Source organism: Chinchilla lanigera, unplaced genomic scaffold (assembly GCF_000276665.1).
Source record: "Chinchilla lanigera isolate Chin_1 unplaced genomic scaffold, ChiLan1.0 scaffold00001, whole genome shotgun sequence".
Taxonomy (NCBI): Eukaryota; Metazoa; Chordata; class Mammalia; order Rodentia; family Chinchillidae; genus Chinchilla; species Chinchilla lanigera.
Genome location: NW_004955402.1, coordinates 100,717 through 119,113, shown reverse-complemented (window position 1 = coordinate 119,113; position 18,397 = coordinate 100,717). Strand labels below are relative to the sequence as shown.

The following is an 18,397-nucleotide window of genomic DNA, read 5'->3' as shown; positions in this document are numbered from 1 at the left end:
CTCGCACTAGGGAGACAATACAATGTTTACACATGTGAGTCAGATTTATTTCACTAATGAGTATGGTCTCAAGTTGCATCCATTTACCTATAAAAGTCTCAAGTTTTCTGTCTTTATGGCTGAGTAGTATGCCATTGTATAAAAAGACCTCATCTTTTTTATCCATTCCTCGGTTGATAGGCATTGTGTTGTTTCCAAGATTTAGGTATGACAAATTGTGCTGCTATAAACATAGATTCAAATATATCTCTGTGGTATGATGATTTTAATTCTTCTGGGAAGATACCCAGAAGGGGAATAGCTGGATCAAATGGGACCTCTAATCCTAGTTTTTTGAGGAATCTCCTTACTGATTTCCACAGTGGTTGCACCAGTTGACACTCCCATCAACAATGGAGAAAGGTTCCATTTTCTCCACAGCCATGCCAGCATTTGTTATTGGCTGATTTCTTGATGATAACCATTCGTTCTGGGGTGAGATGGAATCTAAGTGTTGTTTTAATTCACATCTCTCTTTTTTTTTTTTTTTTTTTTGGTACCGAGAATCTTACTCAGGACCTTGCGCTTGCCAGGCAGGCTCTTGTGCCACTGAGCTATATCCCTGGCCCAATTCACATCCCTTGAATCACCAGTGGTGAACATTTTTTCATATGTTTATTTGTCATTTGTATTTCTGCATCTGAGAAGTGTGTATTCATCTCAGATGCTCGTTTTTGGGCTGCATCTCTAAATTTGGGGCATCTGATTTTTTCAGTTCTTTGTATGTTCTAAATATAAGTCCTTTGTCTGTGGGACAGCTGGCTATAATTTTTGCCCACTCTGTGGGTTGTCTTTTCAACAGCTGATATGTAAACTATATATTTATTTTTCTATCTATTCATCAGTGACAAAGAGGATGAACTTGGGAAAAAAATACCCACATCATAAGAGGTTAGACAAGTAAAATAGCAAAAAGGACAGTCACAGAATTCTAATTTTGGTCAATAAATGACCCCAAAAAGTATAGTAGTTGAAACTGAAGCATGTGTATAAGTACATAAATAAATATTTATACTTTACTTCTTTAAGAATTTATGTGGTTTGTACTGTGGAAATCAGTTTGGAGATTCCTCAGAAAACTAGGTCTAGAGGTCCTATTCAACCTGTTCCCCTTCTGTGTATTTTCCCAGAAGATCTAAAAACATCATATCACAGCAATATATGTGCACCTATGTTCATAGCAGCACAATTTGTAATTGCTAAATTGTGGAAGCAACTCAAATGTCCATCCACTGAGGACTGGATAAGAAAATTGTGGTACTTTTATATAATGGAATATTACTCAGCTATAAAGAAAAATTCGAGGTAAAAAAATTTACCTTTATAGGTAAATGGTCACAACTAGAGACCATACTCATAAGTGAAATAAATCAGACCTGCATGTGCAAGCACCGCATTGTTTCACTAGTGTAAAACCTGAAAGAGTGAATAAAAGCTAGGAGACATTGTGAAATGATAGGAAAACACTCAAGGGTAAAGGGCAACTGGGATGTGGGAAAAGAGAAGGGAAAGAAGGAGAAATTTTGTATGTATGTATATAGGGGATAGTTAACATAGTTTTTCTACTGTCTTCTATTTCTTTGCTGAAAGAAACTGTCAATGAGTCCTTGACTGGTCAATATTGCATGTCTCTATCTGTTTTCATGCGAAACCACTTTGAAGATATCAATATGTAATACAACAAGCATTGTTAATTTCCTACCACTTTGTTTGTAACCTTGTATTGTCTGTACTGTTCTTTTGCTATTTTATAAAAGGTTGTCTGTCTATTAATGTTTTCCTCCTTTTATTTTTAAAATAAAAACAAAGAATTTATGTGGTTTGGTGGCTACAAAAACAAGGTATAAATGATAAAAATTGGCAAAAGAAAAGGAAAAATTATGAAAAGAGAAAATTAGTTGTGCTACTCACAGTTTATAAACTTTAAGATTCTTTTTAGGGATGAGTTCACACAAAATTACCCATCAGGATTAATGTAAAGATCAAACACACACACACACACACACACACACACACACACACACACGCACACACACACAGGAGTCTTTTACCCAACTTCAACAATGAAAATTTTTATCTGATCTTGTATCCTATACCTGTATCAACTTTCTTCTTCCAACCTATTTTATTTTGAAGCTAATTAATATCATATTAGTTCATTTGCAAATTTTAGTGTGTATCTCTGAAAGATAGGGACACATAAACCTATTATCACACTACTATGATCACATAAAGGTTCTTGTTGCTTCTTGCTTCTGGTAAACTCATTTTCCTTAGTTACTGTGGACAGCCCCAGGCTGGGCACTCCTACCCCAGATGTAGAATATTGTGGAAGGTCTTACAAGTCATCGGTCACTGATGTGTCCACCCCTGTCAGCTTGGCCTAGGTCTGACACATAGCAGGGCTGGCTGGACACAAAACTACCTGGTGTCCCTGAATCTCTCACTTCAATCTGAAACCAGTAGCCTGTCCTCTTCAGTTTTATGGAGATGGTAAATTTCTCCTCCTTCCCACTGTGCCAAGCCAGCTAATGACCCCTGGACAGTAACCTGGAGTGTGTGTCAGTTTTCTGTTGTTTGGGGTGATGCACACTGGGTGGTCACCTGCAAAGTGTCTACTAGCCCTCCTGGTGAGAAGTGGCACGGAAGCCGCCATTCTTCCACCTTCAGCCTGGAAGGGCAGGTGCTGGTCTTGGTCTCCAGGAGATACAGGGTGGTGATGGGGAGTTCCTTATCTGTGCTTCCGTCTCCCACGTGTGTTCGGGCTTGGAGAAGTTGGCAAGGAGCTTATCAGCTCTGGTGATTTGCTAAGCACCAAAACTGAACCTAGAGGACCCAGAGATCCCACTGTACATGTGCATTGGTCACAAAAACCCAAATCCCACACTTCCTGTAACCACGTTGCTTTCATAAAAGTACATGAATAAAATCCAGGTTCACTGGGATATGTAGCTAGAGAAGAGAGGAGTGTTTTAATAGACTTTAGAATAATTGTGCATATTCTTAATCCTACATCAAAACTTTATAAGTGGAAGGTTTTTTAAAGGCTAGTTGCATTGTAACATTTGAAATCATATCAGTGAACTTTCCAAATTCTGTTAAAAGAAAATCCATTGGCTAGCTTGTGCTTGGACAGTCTCTTTCCTATGCATGATTTTGTAACACACTGTGTTGATCATTTAGCAAATACTTGTTCATTTGCATTATGCACATCTTCCAATTATGCAGTATCCAGAATTACACTTGTTTATATCATCACCAACCCTAACAAGGAAAGCTTTAAGAATTAGGAAGATTCAAGTTCATGGCAGTAGGTTCAAGTTTTCCAAAACTCAAATTTTGACTTGAATCTAATTGGCAAAATGTAATGTATTGTTTTTATTTTTTGTTTAACTTTTTTTTTTTTTTTTTAAATTTTGGTACCAGGAGTAAAACTCAGGACCTTGCGCTTGCCAGACAGGCTCTTGTGCTACTGAGCTACATCCCTAGCCCTTGTATTTTTTTAAATAACAGGCTCACTTCACTTCTTTATTTTTTATAAATTTTTTTCCAAATATCCAATGTAGTTTGTCAGTTCCTCCCCCCAAAAAATTCTGTAAAAATAGGAGAAAAATGGATTGAAAGCTTTTAATTTCCATTGAAGGAACTGAGCCTTTATTAATAAAAGTTTCTCAAGAAAGTGATATAGCAAGCAAGTTCATTGAGTAAGGCACTCACAAGAAAACCAAAAAGGCATGAACAAATAAAACTTTATTTGAGCCACTTGATGGACAGTCTGTAACCAGGAGCCAGAGAAGATGTCTGCACTGATCTGGGTCTCAGGTTCAGTTTAAGTACATTTTAGGTTTCTATAGTAACCATTACCTCATTTTTGGGAATCTTACAAGAATATCACACAATTATCACAAAGTTTACTTCTTCCAGAAGGTCAGACAACCAAATTCCAAGTGACCATTGCAATTTAACTTTTAGCCCACTTCCCAGTTTGTCCTGTTTGTTCTGTTCCCCTTTTGTGACTCTGCTCTGAGTTGATAACTAGCCAAGGCAACTGGGGTGAACTCCGGCTTAAGTAAAGTTTACGTGACTTCTCTTAATATGGAGTTTAAAACAGAAAATGGAGTCTCTCTTGCCATATCAAAAGTAGATGACATGATTAGAGAAATGTGTTAAGGAAATTAATGCAATAATGTTAAACAGTGAATTTCTGAGAAACGATTCAGGATTCTAGGTGAGAATGCACAAATCATATTCCACCCTGTTTATTAAATGGTGTGGGTGGTTATGGGTGTTTTCTTATTGTAGAACTTATATAAAACTTTATGCATATGTTCTATTATATCATAAAATACTAATTTAAGAAAGACAATAATATGTCACATAACTGTTGTAATATACTTTTACCATTCATCATTCAAGCATTTCTACCATGAGTTAAAGAATTGCTACCTTTGAAATTTCCTTCCCTATCTACCTCATTTGTCTAAAATTAAACTGACTTGGAATTTCTTAGAGCTGGCCTAGAAGGCGTCTTCCATGATGAGTCTTTTAAATCAGTTATATATTCATAGTTATACCTCATGTAGCAATAACTATAATTGTTAATTTAAAATTTTTACAGGTAAAATTTATGACCTTTGTTAATATTTATTAAAAACTAGATATTTTGTAAGTAATAAACCCATGCTCTCATGTATTGATAATTCATAAATTTTTAAATTATATTTTACTCAACAGGTTATATTCTCACTGAGATACCATCACTTTCACAGGATGCTATGACTACTTTACAGCAAATAGAATTCATTAAAAATGTAAATTTGAATCCTGATATTATAATCAATATTAAGGTAAAGATACTGTCTTTTTAGCATAGAAAACTTTTCTTTTTGATAGTTCCTAAATTCAAAGAATGTTTTCATAATTTTTAAGTAGTTATCAAAATAGTAATTGATGTATCAAAGGGACTGAGTTACACTTTCCCATATATCTGTGCTTGTGCACCTGTGGCTCCATCCACAGGAAACACTTTCTGCTGCTTCACCAGCTGTGATCTTAGACATTCTAGGAAAGCCAGTTTGGCATCTTCTCAGAATTTTCCCTGCTCCTTCCCCCCTTGCTCACCTTAGGAGAGTTGAATACTGTACTTCTCTGACGTCCATTCATAATACTCTACTCTCACATTATTCACTCCCTATGTAACAATTGTCCATTTTCTTCCTAGGCTCTCTTACATAATTTTAATTGATTTCAATCTAAGTAGCCACTGTGGCTAGTGGCTACCATATTGGGCAGTGAAGTCCTAACTAGCCCTAGGTGCTCAGTCTTCCCATTTATATTCCTGGTTGACATCACCAATTGAGAGAACCCATCTAGGCCTGCAACTAAGTGAACAGTGACCCCTGCAAGGTAGAAACAGTGTCTTACTCATACAAGCATCAGCTAGGTCACTGTGTGGTACCTGGTGACTTTTAAGGAGTTTATCAAATAAGATGAAACAATATTCTTTGTTTCCTTTTGTTCTCAAAATGTGGTCAGCATCAGAATCACTTGAAGTATCTCAGACTCTCCTCAATCTTAGTAAATTACAAGGGGAAGCAGAAATCTCTGTTTAGCAAGCTGTCCAGCTGAGTTACGTACAACCACACCCTAATGTTTGAGAATCATTGTGGTAGAATATCATCCAGATTTTTTTTTTTTTTTTTGGTAGTACTGGAGATTGAACCGAGGGCCTTCCCACTGAATTACATCCCCACCCATTAAAAATTTTTGTGACAGGATATTCCCTAAGTCTTTCAAGTGTCCAGACTAGGATTAAATTTGTGATTCCTCTTTCTCAGCCTCCTGGAGTGCTAGGATTACATGTATACACCACCATGTCCAGCTCATCCAGATTTCTTTTTTTCTCAGAAAACATTCAGATTTACAACCTCAAGCCATCATTACTGTTAATAAAACACTCACAGAGCATAGACTATGGGTTAGAGGACATCCAAGTGACATGATCTGAGACAAATCTCATAACCTACCTGTATTTCTACAATTTGCAAAGTGGCTTTAATAATTACATTGGTTTACTTATTTTAAAATGTTAGTCTGAAAATTTAGTAAAATTGCACACATGAAAGCATTTTGAAACAAGAAATTACTCATAGACTTTGGTTTTGGCTTTTATTTCCCATATGGGTCTTGTTTTTCTCAATTACAAAATTTAAAGTTAAAATTAGAGTAAATAATCTTTCAGGTCCCATTCATGACTGGAATTTTATAGAATCCTTTCCCCATAAAGCAGTAAATGATAATAAGTATTGAGGATGCATATTATTAATGTTTTTGCTGTAAGTATGTGGATATTTCCCCATTTTTCTCCATTTTTAGCCTTCTCAACAATCTGATAGGATGCTGTGAACTTGCATTCTTTGCAGTAAAGTGATCTTATGTTTTGTTTTTCTACTCTTTCTACTGTTCTTCTAATCCTATTTCTTCAATTTAAAACTGCTGATGCTTTTTCATATTTAGTAATTATGGACAAATGAAAATGTTGGCATAGCATAAAACTTGTGTTTTGTGGTCACGTTGTATTTGTTCAGGTTTTAAAGAAAGGTTTTGGTTTATGCATTTCATAAGATCAGAACGTATAATAATCAGAATGAGAATAATACTAGAAGCATATTGAGAATGTTTTTGGTGGTTTAATAATATTGTCCCTTACTTAGTGCCCTGACTATGATTTATGCCAAAGAGTATCTGGGCAAAGACAGCACAGTACCACAGGGCACATATACAGTAGAGATCAGTGGGATCCTGAAGTCATTGAGAGTCGTAGGAAGAAGAAGAAAGATGCCCAGAAAGAAGGGAATATTGAAGTGGAAGGAGAAGAGGAAGAAGAGCAAGAAGAAGCAGAGGTAATATCCATATAGGTCATTACTGTACCCTTGAATTTTACTATAGATAAAATTAATGATAGTATAAATAATGGAAAATAGCAGATACTAGAAAAAATTACATTTTCTTCAAATTTTTATTGAGTCTGGAGGACATAAACCAAAATGTTTCATGTGTTTAAAGAATTATTAGATCATAATCTCAAGGCCAGGTTTAACTTTCCAATGACAATAGAGGTCCCTTTATATTCTGACAGTTTGTCTACAACAGTTGTTACCTGCATGTGTCAAGCACCCTGCTAAGCAGTAAAAGCAATAAAGGGCAAATTGTGGCTGGAGAGCAGAGTAGCTCAGGCATGATTTAACGTATGGAGCTAACACAATTCTGATTCTAAATTCTGACAAAGAGAGCACCTGAAATCTATAGTCTAGTTTCACACATATATGTTGTTGCAACAATCCTAAAGTAAACACTAGTAGACATAATGCAACAGGACATGGAATGACTCTGTTATGACTTAAAGAGGAAAGTTTGTCTTCAGTCTGCCTATTATTGACAATTCCTATTAGGCCTTAGACTGTGAAATCAGATGTTAGCTTATAGATGGATGCATTGGAAATTATTTGTTCAGAAGAAAAGATAACTCCCAAAAGCCACAGTTTTATGGCCACATAGGATGTTAAGCTGCCTTAGGGTCTAACTTTCCAATTTTAATCCAGTAATTATAAATACTTTTGCTTTGTCATCCTGCTGGTTTCCTCACTAATGAGTTAAATAAATCTTTGACATTATTCTTTCATTTAAAAATGTTAACATGATAAAGCTCATCTAAAACCATGAAGTAGGGCTGGAGATGTAACTCAGTGGTAAAACACTTGCCTAACATGCGCACAAGGCTCTGGCTTCAATCTGTAGCACTGCAAAAAACAAAACCTAAACCAAAACAAACCCATCTGTATCATCTGTGAAAATAAGTCATTAGGTAATAATCAACATCTGTTCTAGAATTTTATAAGGAAAACTTCATCCAAAATGGAATAAAAATGTTTCATTTTAGCATGAGTGAAGCAATACACATTTGTATGATGATTTATAGGGGTCGATGCTCACTTAGTTGCAGGCCCTGGTATCAATTAGGGCTATAATTGGGGAGAATGAGGACCTAGAGCAGGCTAGGTCTTCAGTGTCCAGTATGGTAGCCACTAGCCCCACTGGCTATTTAGATTTTAATCAGTTAAAAATGTATAAACTTTTAAATTTAGTTCCTTAGTAGTACTAGTCACATGTCAAATGCTTGGTCAAATATGCCTGTGTCTCTCTAACTGAACAGCGCCAATGCAGATGTTTCCATAGCTGCAGAAAGCTTTGTTGGACAGGAAATGGCCCTCATGCCCCACATAGCCCAGCTGCCACTCAGCTCTGGGCTGAGTAACCCAGCTGGTAACCCAGCTGTTGCCGTGTGTGAATGCCAGCCTACTTTTTCCAGGCATTCTGACTTTCACAGAGAAGCAAAAAATCAGTATTTTAAAATAAAAGTTGTTGGCAGTGAATCCAAAATGTTTCAAATACAGTGTAGGCTAGTCACCTTATGTCATTGGACTGGATTCAACCTCCAGGGCCCTTTTGCCTGACACAGCCAAGGCCAGAAGTTAAATGAGTTGACCTGCTGCCCACTCAGGTCACTGGCCAGTAATTGCATTAAGTGTTTTCATCCTGAGGTGCACACCAATTTAAGCAATCTTACTGAATGACTGCAGTGGTGTTGTCAATTTTCTCTTGGCTTCTACCCTCCTCTCCTTTCCACTTCATTCTTTACAGAAACCAGACCCATTAAAATTATATATCCTTAGTAACTTTCCATTCCCTTTGGGTTAAAACCCAGACACCTTCAGAGGTCTCATAAGGCCGTGGCCCAGCCCCTGTAATCTCAACCCTGATTGCTGACCTGCTCACTGTGTTCTGGCCACATTAGCCTTCTATCTCTTCTCCCACTATGCTGAGCTCATTACAGCTTCAAGCTTTGCACTTACTGTTTCCTCTGCCCTCTGCCAATAACACTGTTCTCCAGGCCTTCTTCACGTGACTGTTCCTTCTTACCCTCGTCCCTTTCCTTGTCACATGTCCAGCAAGTGACTCTAAGCCAGCACCAATGTAATAGAAATATAATGTGAGCCATGTGTGATTCTAGGTTTCCTAGGAGCCATGTTTTTCAAAGTAAAAAGAAACAAGGGAAAGTAATTGAGTAATACATTTCATTTAATCCAATATAACCCAAATTTTATTTGAACATATAATCAGTATGAAAATGTTAGGAGTGTTACATTCTGTGTTCATACTAGATTTCAAAAATCTACTATACATTTCACACTTTGAACCATTTTGGTTTGCATTTGCCAAATATTCAGTGCTAAACAGGTACATGTGGCTAAAGGCTATCATGCTGGACAGTGGAAATCTAAGTCCTTATCTTGCTTTATTTTGCTCATAGCACTTTAGGGTGAGGGTTAGGGTTACTTTCTGAAGTTTTATTATGTTCTTACTTGCCTATAAACTGTCAGCCCTACTGAGTATATCTCCATGACTGTTACAGTGCTGGCTAGACAGGAGGTGCTTAATATGAAGTTGTATAATGATTGCACCAGTGAATTCAAGCGCGTTTGCAGTGCCCTCTGCTGGAAAGGGAATGATAACACTTTTTGGAAAAGTTAGTGCATAGTGAGCCACCTTGAAATGTGTAAACTTTGGTTTGGTAATCCTAATTTTAGGAACTATTCTAGGGAAATATTAGCATTTAAAAATTTATATATAGAATTGTTCATTGTAGCATTATTTATAATTGTAAAAACCTGAAACATTCTTCTTGTCCAGCTAGAGTAATGATTAAATAATTGAATATAGTGTACAAGGTAATGATTAGTTGGCTATTAAAATAATATACAGGGGCTGGGGATTTAGCTCAGCTGCAAAAGCGCCTGCCTGGCAAGCGCAAGGTCGTGAGTTCAGTTCCCGGTACCGGAGAAAAACCAAAAACAAACAAACAAACAAAAAAATATATATATATATACAAACCAGGTTATAAAATGGCTTATATAGATAATGTGATTCAAACTGTGTAAACTATGTGTTTGTTTGCATTGGTGAAACTGGAAAGGATGACTAATTATGATATTAAATATGATATAGAACACTCACCCTTGGACTGAAAACTTTTACAGGTACAGTGGTACCTTGGCTCATGAACTTACTTTCAAATATTGTTGCAACCAAAATCATGGAAAGAGTTAAGTTCATGAACTGAGGCACCAGTGTACTATACTTTCTGCCTGTGTGGCTCTGTCCCTTTCTTCTAGGTTCAGCACAAATGTCACTCCTTCAGAGAGCCCTTTCGTGACCACCTGATAAAAATAGCACCTTCTCCCATGATTCTTGGCTTTATTTCTTAGTACTTATCCTTGCCACCTAATATGTTGTATATTTATTCGTATTCTTGTTTATGCTGCCTTTACCAACTGCCATGTGAGCTCTGTGAGTGCAGTGTATGAAATGGTTTTGTTTACTGTTGTATCTCAAGCTCCCAGAACAGTATTTGAATTATAGTGGGCAGTCAGTAAATATTTACTGAATGGAGAAAGAAATGAATGGATGAACTACAAGCTCAGGTATTAAGAGAAACTCCAGTTTTTCTGTTTTGTCTTCAAAAATCTGAATTCTTCCCCTACTCTTTCCTACTTACTGGGAAGCAGAAAAGAAATTAGCATCCAAGTCAATTTAAAACATTATTTCATCTAATGAAGACCCTTAAGAGTGTCCAGTCTCTCTTCAATAAAAACATAAGACTCTAGTCTTCCCTTCTCCCCTTCTTCTCACCCTAAAGTGGTATCTAGGGACAAGGAGGATGGATGTGGCTCATAAACTGAAGAATCATTGACCTTACGATAGTTAAAATCTCTTCTTTTTCATTTAGGCATATATTGCTGAAATGCAGATGGTAGCTGAAAGTCTTCAACATTTAGTTCAGAGGCCTGAGGATTATTTGGAAAATGTTCAGAACATTATTAAACTTTATAAGGAAACAGCTCTTCCTGCTCTAGAAGTAAGCACAAGATATGTTGCTAAAAATGCAAATATTGGTGTATGTGCTTTGGTTCTGGTTAAATAGCTTTCACATCTTTATCTCTCTTTTGATTCTTCTCTAAGCTGTTAGAAAATGCTTCCAACCCAAAAAGTGTAGTTGTAACCATATTCATGCAAAGCAACTTTGTTGCTGAAAAGTGACAAATGAACTGCATTTTTCATATGTCACTAGAGGAACTCATTTATGGATGGGGGCTAGAAAATTTATATTAGTGACTATTTCATAAAAAAATTGATCTATAATTTATGGGTTTAGCAAAATAACTGCATACCTAAGATGCACTTTTTGTTCTAAAGGGAATTGTTATCTTAGTTAAATTGAAAACTAAAGAATTGGTTTCTATGGTCACCTCATGCAAAGTTGGCTATATGTAAACGTGACAAGACCATTATATATTATAATACAAATGTTTTAATTAAAATAATTAGTATTTTGAAAATGTGATTACTGACATTACAATTATGTGAGAAACATGTTTTATATATTCAAAATCCAAGGAAGATTCTGCCAAATGTAATCACTTGTATTGGAGATTTAGTCAAAAAAATTTATTGAACTTGGATATTTGAGCAGATTTTATAAGCAACAGAACTGTGAAGACAAACAAAAAGCAGTTCTAGGATTGTCTCTTCTCATCTGACAGAGAAGCTAAAAGAGTTTGCTTCATACCTTTTTAAAATAATATCTTAAAGACAAATTGTGTAGATCATTTTCCTTCTCATCCATCCTCCAAAATGTGAACCAGATTTAATCATCATCTTAAACATGGCTTTTATTCCTCCCTAGCTCTTCTATTACTGGCCTTTACATATGGCTTCTTAAGAGTAAGTTAAATAACTATCAGTTCTTCCTTTCTGTCCTGGGTACTGCGTAAGTGGCTGGCACTGAATAAGAAATAAAGCACAAGTGGAATCAGGCTCAGAACATTAGAAAATGATATTCATGGGTAAAAAAGTGGAGGTGGTCTCTTCAAGGACAGCATCCAGGTCTTGTATTGTGGCATCATGCATCCCAGTGCAATGCCCTAAGTCTGGATGTGGTACGTGCCTAACAGAGGTTCAGCTGGACAAATGACCAGAGCTTGATGGGAAAAGCTTCCATTTCGTTAAATGTAAAACTTCTGAAAGATAAATACATAGATAAAAACTTAAGTTAAAACTCTGTTGAAAGATGTAAAAGTTTGATATATAAAAGGTCATATAAATAACTTTTAAACTTCTAAGTTATACCCTTCTGAAATAAATGAGCTACAAACATTTGCAGACAGTTTATACAAAGGAAATACAAAAGAGCAATGAGCCTCTAAAACATATTTAGCCTAATTGATAATAAAGAAATTCTCATCTAAATAATGAAATATCACTTCCTGAATCAAATTTTCAAAGACGTCCAAGTAATAAGAATTCCTAATGCTAGCAATTATATGGTAAGGCACTCTTATACCCCATTAAAAGGAGTATAAATTAGTATGGCCATTATTTGTTAGCTTGTCTACAAAAGTCCAAAAACGGAAAACTTCTAGGTCCTGCATCAAAACCTAGGCAAGGATTATTTGCCCTAACACCAACAGTGCGAGAATTCAAAGCCAAGAACCTAGATAGATGTTAAGCTTAGGTGACACCTGCAGAGTACACTAGTCAAAAGATCACCTGTTTATGTCCAGCTCTGTGCTCCAGGGTAGGTAATGTCAGGCCTCCTTCTTGCCTGTCTGGCACGTGTATCCATTTCCTTAGAGTGTTCACACCCTTCACTTTAGTAAATCCACTCTTAACTTGGTTTGAGGAAAGACTTAAGATATTGAAGAGCCTTATGTACTGTTTTGTTTAGATCATAGTTATTTATGATTAAATAAACAATGTTGGCACAATCTGCTCTCTGTCTAAAAAATAAAAACTCTAGAGTCTAACCATGAACACGATAGTGAAAAAATGCTTTGGGGAACTAAGGCATTGATTTTCTGCAGACTATTGCAATATGGAGAATATTCACTGAAGAACTTCTAAAGGATAAGGAAGTGGACCTGGGGTTTATGGAAGCAGGTAAACAAGGGAACCATCCTTGAGTTTTGTGGAGTCATAAGGAAGGATGGAGACAGCATTTTTATCTCTTTGAGGAATCAGGATGAAAGTAGGGGTTATTTCTTGGCCATCCCTACTTTCTGGGAACAAAGGGGTCAGATAGAATCCAACATAGTTGATGTACAAAAATAAAATACAGTTGATTTTAGACATTAATATGAAAAACAAATAGTAGAAGGAAATTTAGAAGACTACTGATGTATTTTTTTTTGCAGTACTAGGGATCAAACTCAGGGCTTCACACGTATTAGACAAGTGGTTCACCACTGAGCTACATCCCTAACCTCTAATATAATTTTTTTTTTTTTTTTTGTCTTTTTGAGACAGGGTCTGTCTATGCAGTTCAGGCTGGCCTTGAACTCCCTTTGTAACCCAGGCTGGTCTCGAACTCACAGTGATCCTTCTGCCTCAGCCTCCTTAGTGCTGAGCCTCTAATATAATCTTGAGGTAGAAAAAAATCTAAACAAGAAAGGAAATCTAGGGGCTGGGAATTTAGCTCAGTGGCACAGCACCTGCCTGGCAAATGCGAGGTTGTGAGTTCAATTCTCGGTACCAGAAAAACAAAACAAAACAACAACAACAAAAAGAAAGGAAATCTAGAAACAATGTGAATATATATATATATGATAAAATATTTTGAATTGTAGAAGAAGACATAAAGAAATCAAAAGATGAATTACAGAAAGATAAAATACTTGCAATCCATGTGACAGATAAGGGTTATGGAATTTCCATGAATGTTAAAGAAAAGAAACAATCTAATAGGAAAATGCACAAAGGGTGTAATTAGGCAGTTAACAAAGATGGATATGTGAATTCTGAACCTCAATAGAAAATAAAAGGTAAAATAAATCACATTTTTCAACTTAGTTTGGCAGAAGTGTAAAAGCTAAAATAGCTAGTGGTGGCAGGAAGAAATGAACATATTTATATGTTGCTAGTAAGAGCTTTGGATTGTTATGACCTTTTGGAAAGTCAATGGGCAATGCCTTTAATTTTACAATTTACTTATAAAATTTACTTTTATAAACCTAGCTCATATATTCAGTGTATTGGGATGCAGGAAAAAGATGCTGACTCAGTGTTACTGAACATTTATTTGTGTGCAGTATTTACATCAGTGAGAAGAGCGAGAAGAAACACATTTGGTGAGGGCACAACTGGGGCCAGGAAGTGTACTGTGCTTCTCTGTGCTTGTCTCACACCCTCCCCGGATGCTCTAAGTTATTTTGTAATTATTGAAGAACATTATATAATTAAGAACATTAATTTTTGCATGTTTAAGATCATAATGTGTACATAACTTTGGATCTTACCTTTTCACTTAACATTATAATTAATTTTCCCTTATACTTTTGCAAGGTCACTGTTAATATCACAATTTAATGATTTTACACAACTACACACTGTAAACACAGTATAATTTTTTAATGTTCCTATATTCTTTGAAAGGTAGGTTAAAATATTTAGTGGGTTGTTTTCAACCATTTCTTTTTTGGTTTTAAAAATATATTATTACTCAGTAATTGCAAAAGTAGTTTATACTAAGAGCTGGCCTCAAACTCACAGCAGTCCTTTGCCTCAGCCTCCTTACAGGGGTGTGCCACTATGTCCGGCTAATCCCATGTATAAGGTTTCTTTTCTGTTTTCTACAGAAAGTAATGGCCGAACATAATCCCCAGTATCTCATTGAGCTCGATGGAAATAAGTCTCCTGAGGAGCTCTTCATGGTGAGTTTGTAGGGGACGGTGACCCTTAAGATAGAGTAATTCTAGTCTTAGTACAAGCCTCAAAATGTGTCTTGAGAAACATCCCAGAGGGGTTATGAAAAGTTAACTTTACAGTTGACTTTGCCCTGGAATGCTTCTCCAAAGACAAAGAACACCCGGGCCCAGATAACCACCTATGGCCCTGCCTGGGTTGTTTCATCCCTTCCCTGGCCCTAGATAAACATTGAAACCATAAAGGAGATGTGTGGTTATCATAGGGGGACATACAGAACAGAGTGCAGAAAGTATGTATCATTGTGTTTGGGCTCATGACCAGGGCCTGACCTGGTCACTTGGGACAAGAAAAACAACGTGTGGCCACCTATGTCAACAGCTGCAACATTCCAATCTGTTACCATAGAAACCAAAGGTGTATTTAAGGTGGAAACAAAGAAAGGCCAGTCGCCCCACGTTCCTGACCTGCAAGTCGGGGATGTGTGGTGACTGGACTAAGATTTAATAAACTCTGTTTGCCCTAAATAGAGCTCTTTGGTCTTCTGTGGAATTCAGCCCATTTACCGCTACAAGTTCAGTGTTTAGTAAGAGTATCTTAGCTGGAAAGTTGAAAACTGTTGATAGTATTGTACCTATATCAATAAACAGAAATATATTTACATTTTTAACACCATTAATTTTTGAAAATTTTCTTTTGACATTTTACAATTTTCTGTTATATTCCTATTCCTATTTAAATCAAAACTATATGTGAATTTAAAACCCCTTCATGAGGGGAAATTATGTAAGTATGTATATACAGGATAGCTAACATAGTTGGAGTACTGTCTTCTATTGCTCCTCAGAAAGGAACAATTAATGATTACTTGTTTGGTCAGTCTTATATGTCTGTATTTGTTTTCTTGAGAAACGACTTTGAAGATATCAATAAGTAGTACAACAACCATTGTTAATTTCCTACAACTTTGTCTGTAACTCTGTTTTGTTTGTATTGTTCTTATGCTATTTTGTAAATGGATGTCTGTTTGTTAATGTTTTCGTTCTTTTATTTCTTAAAAAAAAAAACCCTTCATGACAAAAACTGCCTCAAAGAAAAAAAACAAATAGCAACCAGTAAACACATGGTAAGATACTTAATATCATCAGGCATAAGGGAAATGTAAATCAAAAGTGGAATGGGATATTGCTTGACACCCAGTAGGATGACCAAAACTAAAAAGACAATAAAAAGTGTTGATAAGGATGTGGAGAAATTGGAACCTAAAAATATTTTACAAAAAAAATACAAAAAATGCAGTAAGTCTTCCTTTTTTTTTTTTTTAAGAGCAGAATATATTGAGGGAAAGGAAAGAAAGCTTCTGTCCAAGAGAGGGACAGAAGGGGGGCTTGAGTAGGTTACCCAAGACTCTGTCTTTTCAATAAGTCTTCCTTAAACATGTAAGTATCTGGCATTAAGTGTGATAAATTCTCAGGATATAGATGGAAAAGAGGCCATGAGTCCCTCCCCTTTTAGTACCCAATGTATGAAGGGAAAACCAGTATTTAAATTGTTGTCTAAGCTAAGACAGAGAAGTACAAGGTATTATAGGATCTCACAACAGAAGGATGAAGCAGTCTGATAAAGGAGGGCCACCTGTCTGAAATTTCACTTAGAGAAAGAGAAAGAATTAGGTCTTGAAGGCTAGGGCAGGGGTGGGTGGGAATAGGGTTCTCTCCTGAGCACAGAATCTGTGCAAAGGCCCAGGGGCAAGAAAGAGCACAGTAAATTGTGGGACAGAGTGGAGGACTAGGACACCACAGGGCACATCAGGAGGAATGGGGCTGGAAGAGTGGGATCATGTCAAGACTCTGGAACTAGTCACCAGTAGTTAACAGCCGTGAAAGCTTTTAATCCAGAGAGTGAAAATGATACTCTTTCCATTTCAGAACAAACTCAAACTGCAGTGTAAAGGAAAAAATGGAAATGGAATAAGGTTTGTGGTAGGAAGATTAGTTCTGGTTTTTGCAGTCAGCCAGGTAAAAGATGGTAGTTTAACTTAGAGTAGGGACCCTAGGAATGGACAGAACAGGTCTGAGAGAGATTTTTTTAAAATTTTGTTTTAAAGACAGTAGTACATGAGAAACAAACAAACAAACAAAACAGAACAGTAGCAGCATACCAGTATCGCGAACATAAACAAATCAAAGCAAGAACATTTGAAGTGATATAGGGTCTCAAGACAAATTAATACAAATCAACAGTGGTTGTTACATTGCATATCGCTATCCTCAACTATGTTGCTCAGATTCAGATGTAAGAATGAAAGACTGCTCAAACCATTAAAGAGAATAAGAAAATAATTCTTCAACAAAATCTTAGAGATAATACAGAGTTTCACTAGACAAGGTGGTAGGAGTTCACCATTGTAATTCCATTGCATATTGTTACCTGCAAATCAGTTGCTCAGACCACCAGACACAAGCATGCAAAGTCGATCAGAACATGAAAAATTGTGAGCATTAACTGTTCATTTTAATACACCATCAGACAACAGAAATACAGTCATCGCAGCTATTCATATCTGTATTTATGTTTTGCCTTCTTTTTTCTTCTTTCCCTCATCCCAGTGATTCCTTCCTTTGAGCAGTTTCTTTCACTTTCCTATCATCTGTTGTACATTTTGAGTCTGAGAGAAATTTTAAAAGTCAACATGGCAGGAGTTGGAGAGTAATTTAATCTAGGAATTAGGAAGAGAGAAGTCAAAGATGATACCCAGATTTCTGGCTGGATCTCATTGGTGGTAACAGAATAACAATGGTGGAGCCAAGTCAAGGAAAAGCTCCTCCTTGGGTATGTGCTGTTGCCAAGATCACCAGTGATCACCTTGTGACCAAAGCCAGTGCTCAGTTTCAGTCTTCATCTCATTTAATCTAGAAGCAGCATTTGGTGCAGCTGGTCACTTCTTCCTGTTCTCTCCTTCCCTCAGCTTCTGGGACCTGTGCCACAGTAGTTCCATTATGCCTTGCTGGACACACATTTAGTCTCTAACCTGTAGTGTTGGAGGGCCCCAGAACTCAGTCCCTGTGAGCTGTTCTCTGTCTACCCTCATCCTTGAGGAGGCATGAAATTCTCTCACTGCTGGTACCTCTTAAATTCTATTACCAGTCTTTTCTCCTCAGTTTTATTGTCATCTTGGATTTAAATGTGCAAGGCAATACTCTACCACCACTCACCCCAGTTAGTGTCTTTCAGTTTTCTACTTTTTGTAAATATTAACCCCATCCTTCTACCTGCTCTTCTTTCTCTTTTTTCCCCACATAGTCACACCTACTCCATCAGAATACACCATGATCTTCTTCAATATACCCTGAAACTCCACTGTTTAACATCTGGGACACACTTTAAGGGGATGGACATACCGAGGGCTTGAAACTTGCTGAGCCTATGGAGGCTGCAGCTTGGAACACGTACTCATGCAGGTACTACTACTACCCACATTCCATTTACCAAAGCAAGTTACAGGGACATTCCCCTCAACACTGAGGAATAAGGAAGTGAG

The 18,397-nt window shown here is 36.7% G+C and overlaps 1 protein-coding gene across 7 annotated transcripts in view; it reads left to right on the top strand.

Moving 5' to 3' along the window:
- Positions 1 to 18,397, top strand: part of Ak9 (adenylate kinase 9) — a 127,818-nt gene that overhangs the window by 9,408 nt on the left and 100,013 nt on the right. For 4 of the 7 annotated variants that reach the window (XM_013512310.1, XM_005372538.2, XM_005372536.2 and 1 more), the window contains exons 6-9: positions 4,774 to 4,886; positions 6,753 to 6,941; positions 10,886 to 11,014; positions 14,790 to 14,864. The exons of 1 other annotated variant lie outside the window; for it this stretch is intronic. In XM_013512310.1, coding sequence (XP_013367764.1) covers positions 4,774 to 4,886; positions 6,753 to 6,941; positions 10,886 to 11,014; positions 14,790 to 14,864 — 506 coding nt within the window. The remainder of the gene's footprint in view (positions 1 to 4,773; positions 4,887 to 6,752; positions 6,942 to 10,885; positions 11,015 to 14,789; positions 14,865 to 18,397) is intronic. 2 more of the 7 variants (XM_013512375.1, XM_005372537.2) reach the window with 2 other exon arrangements.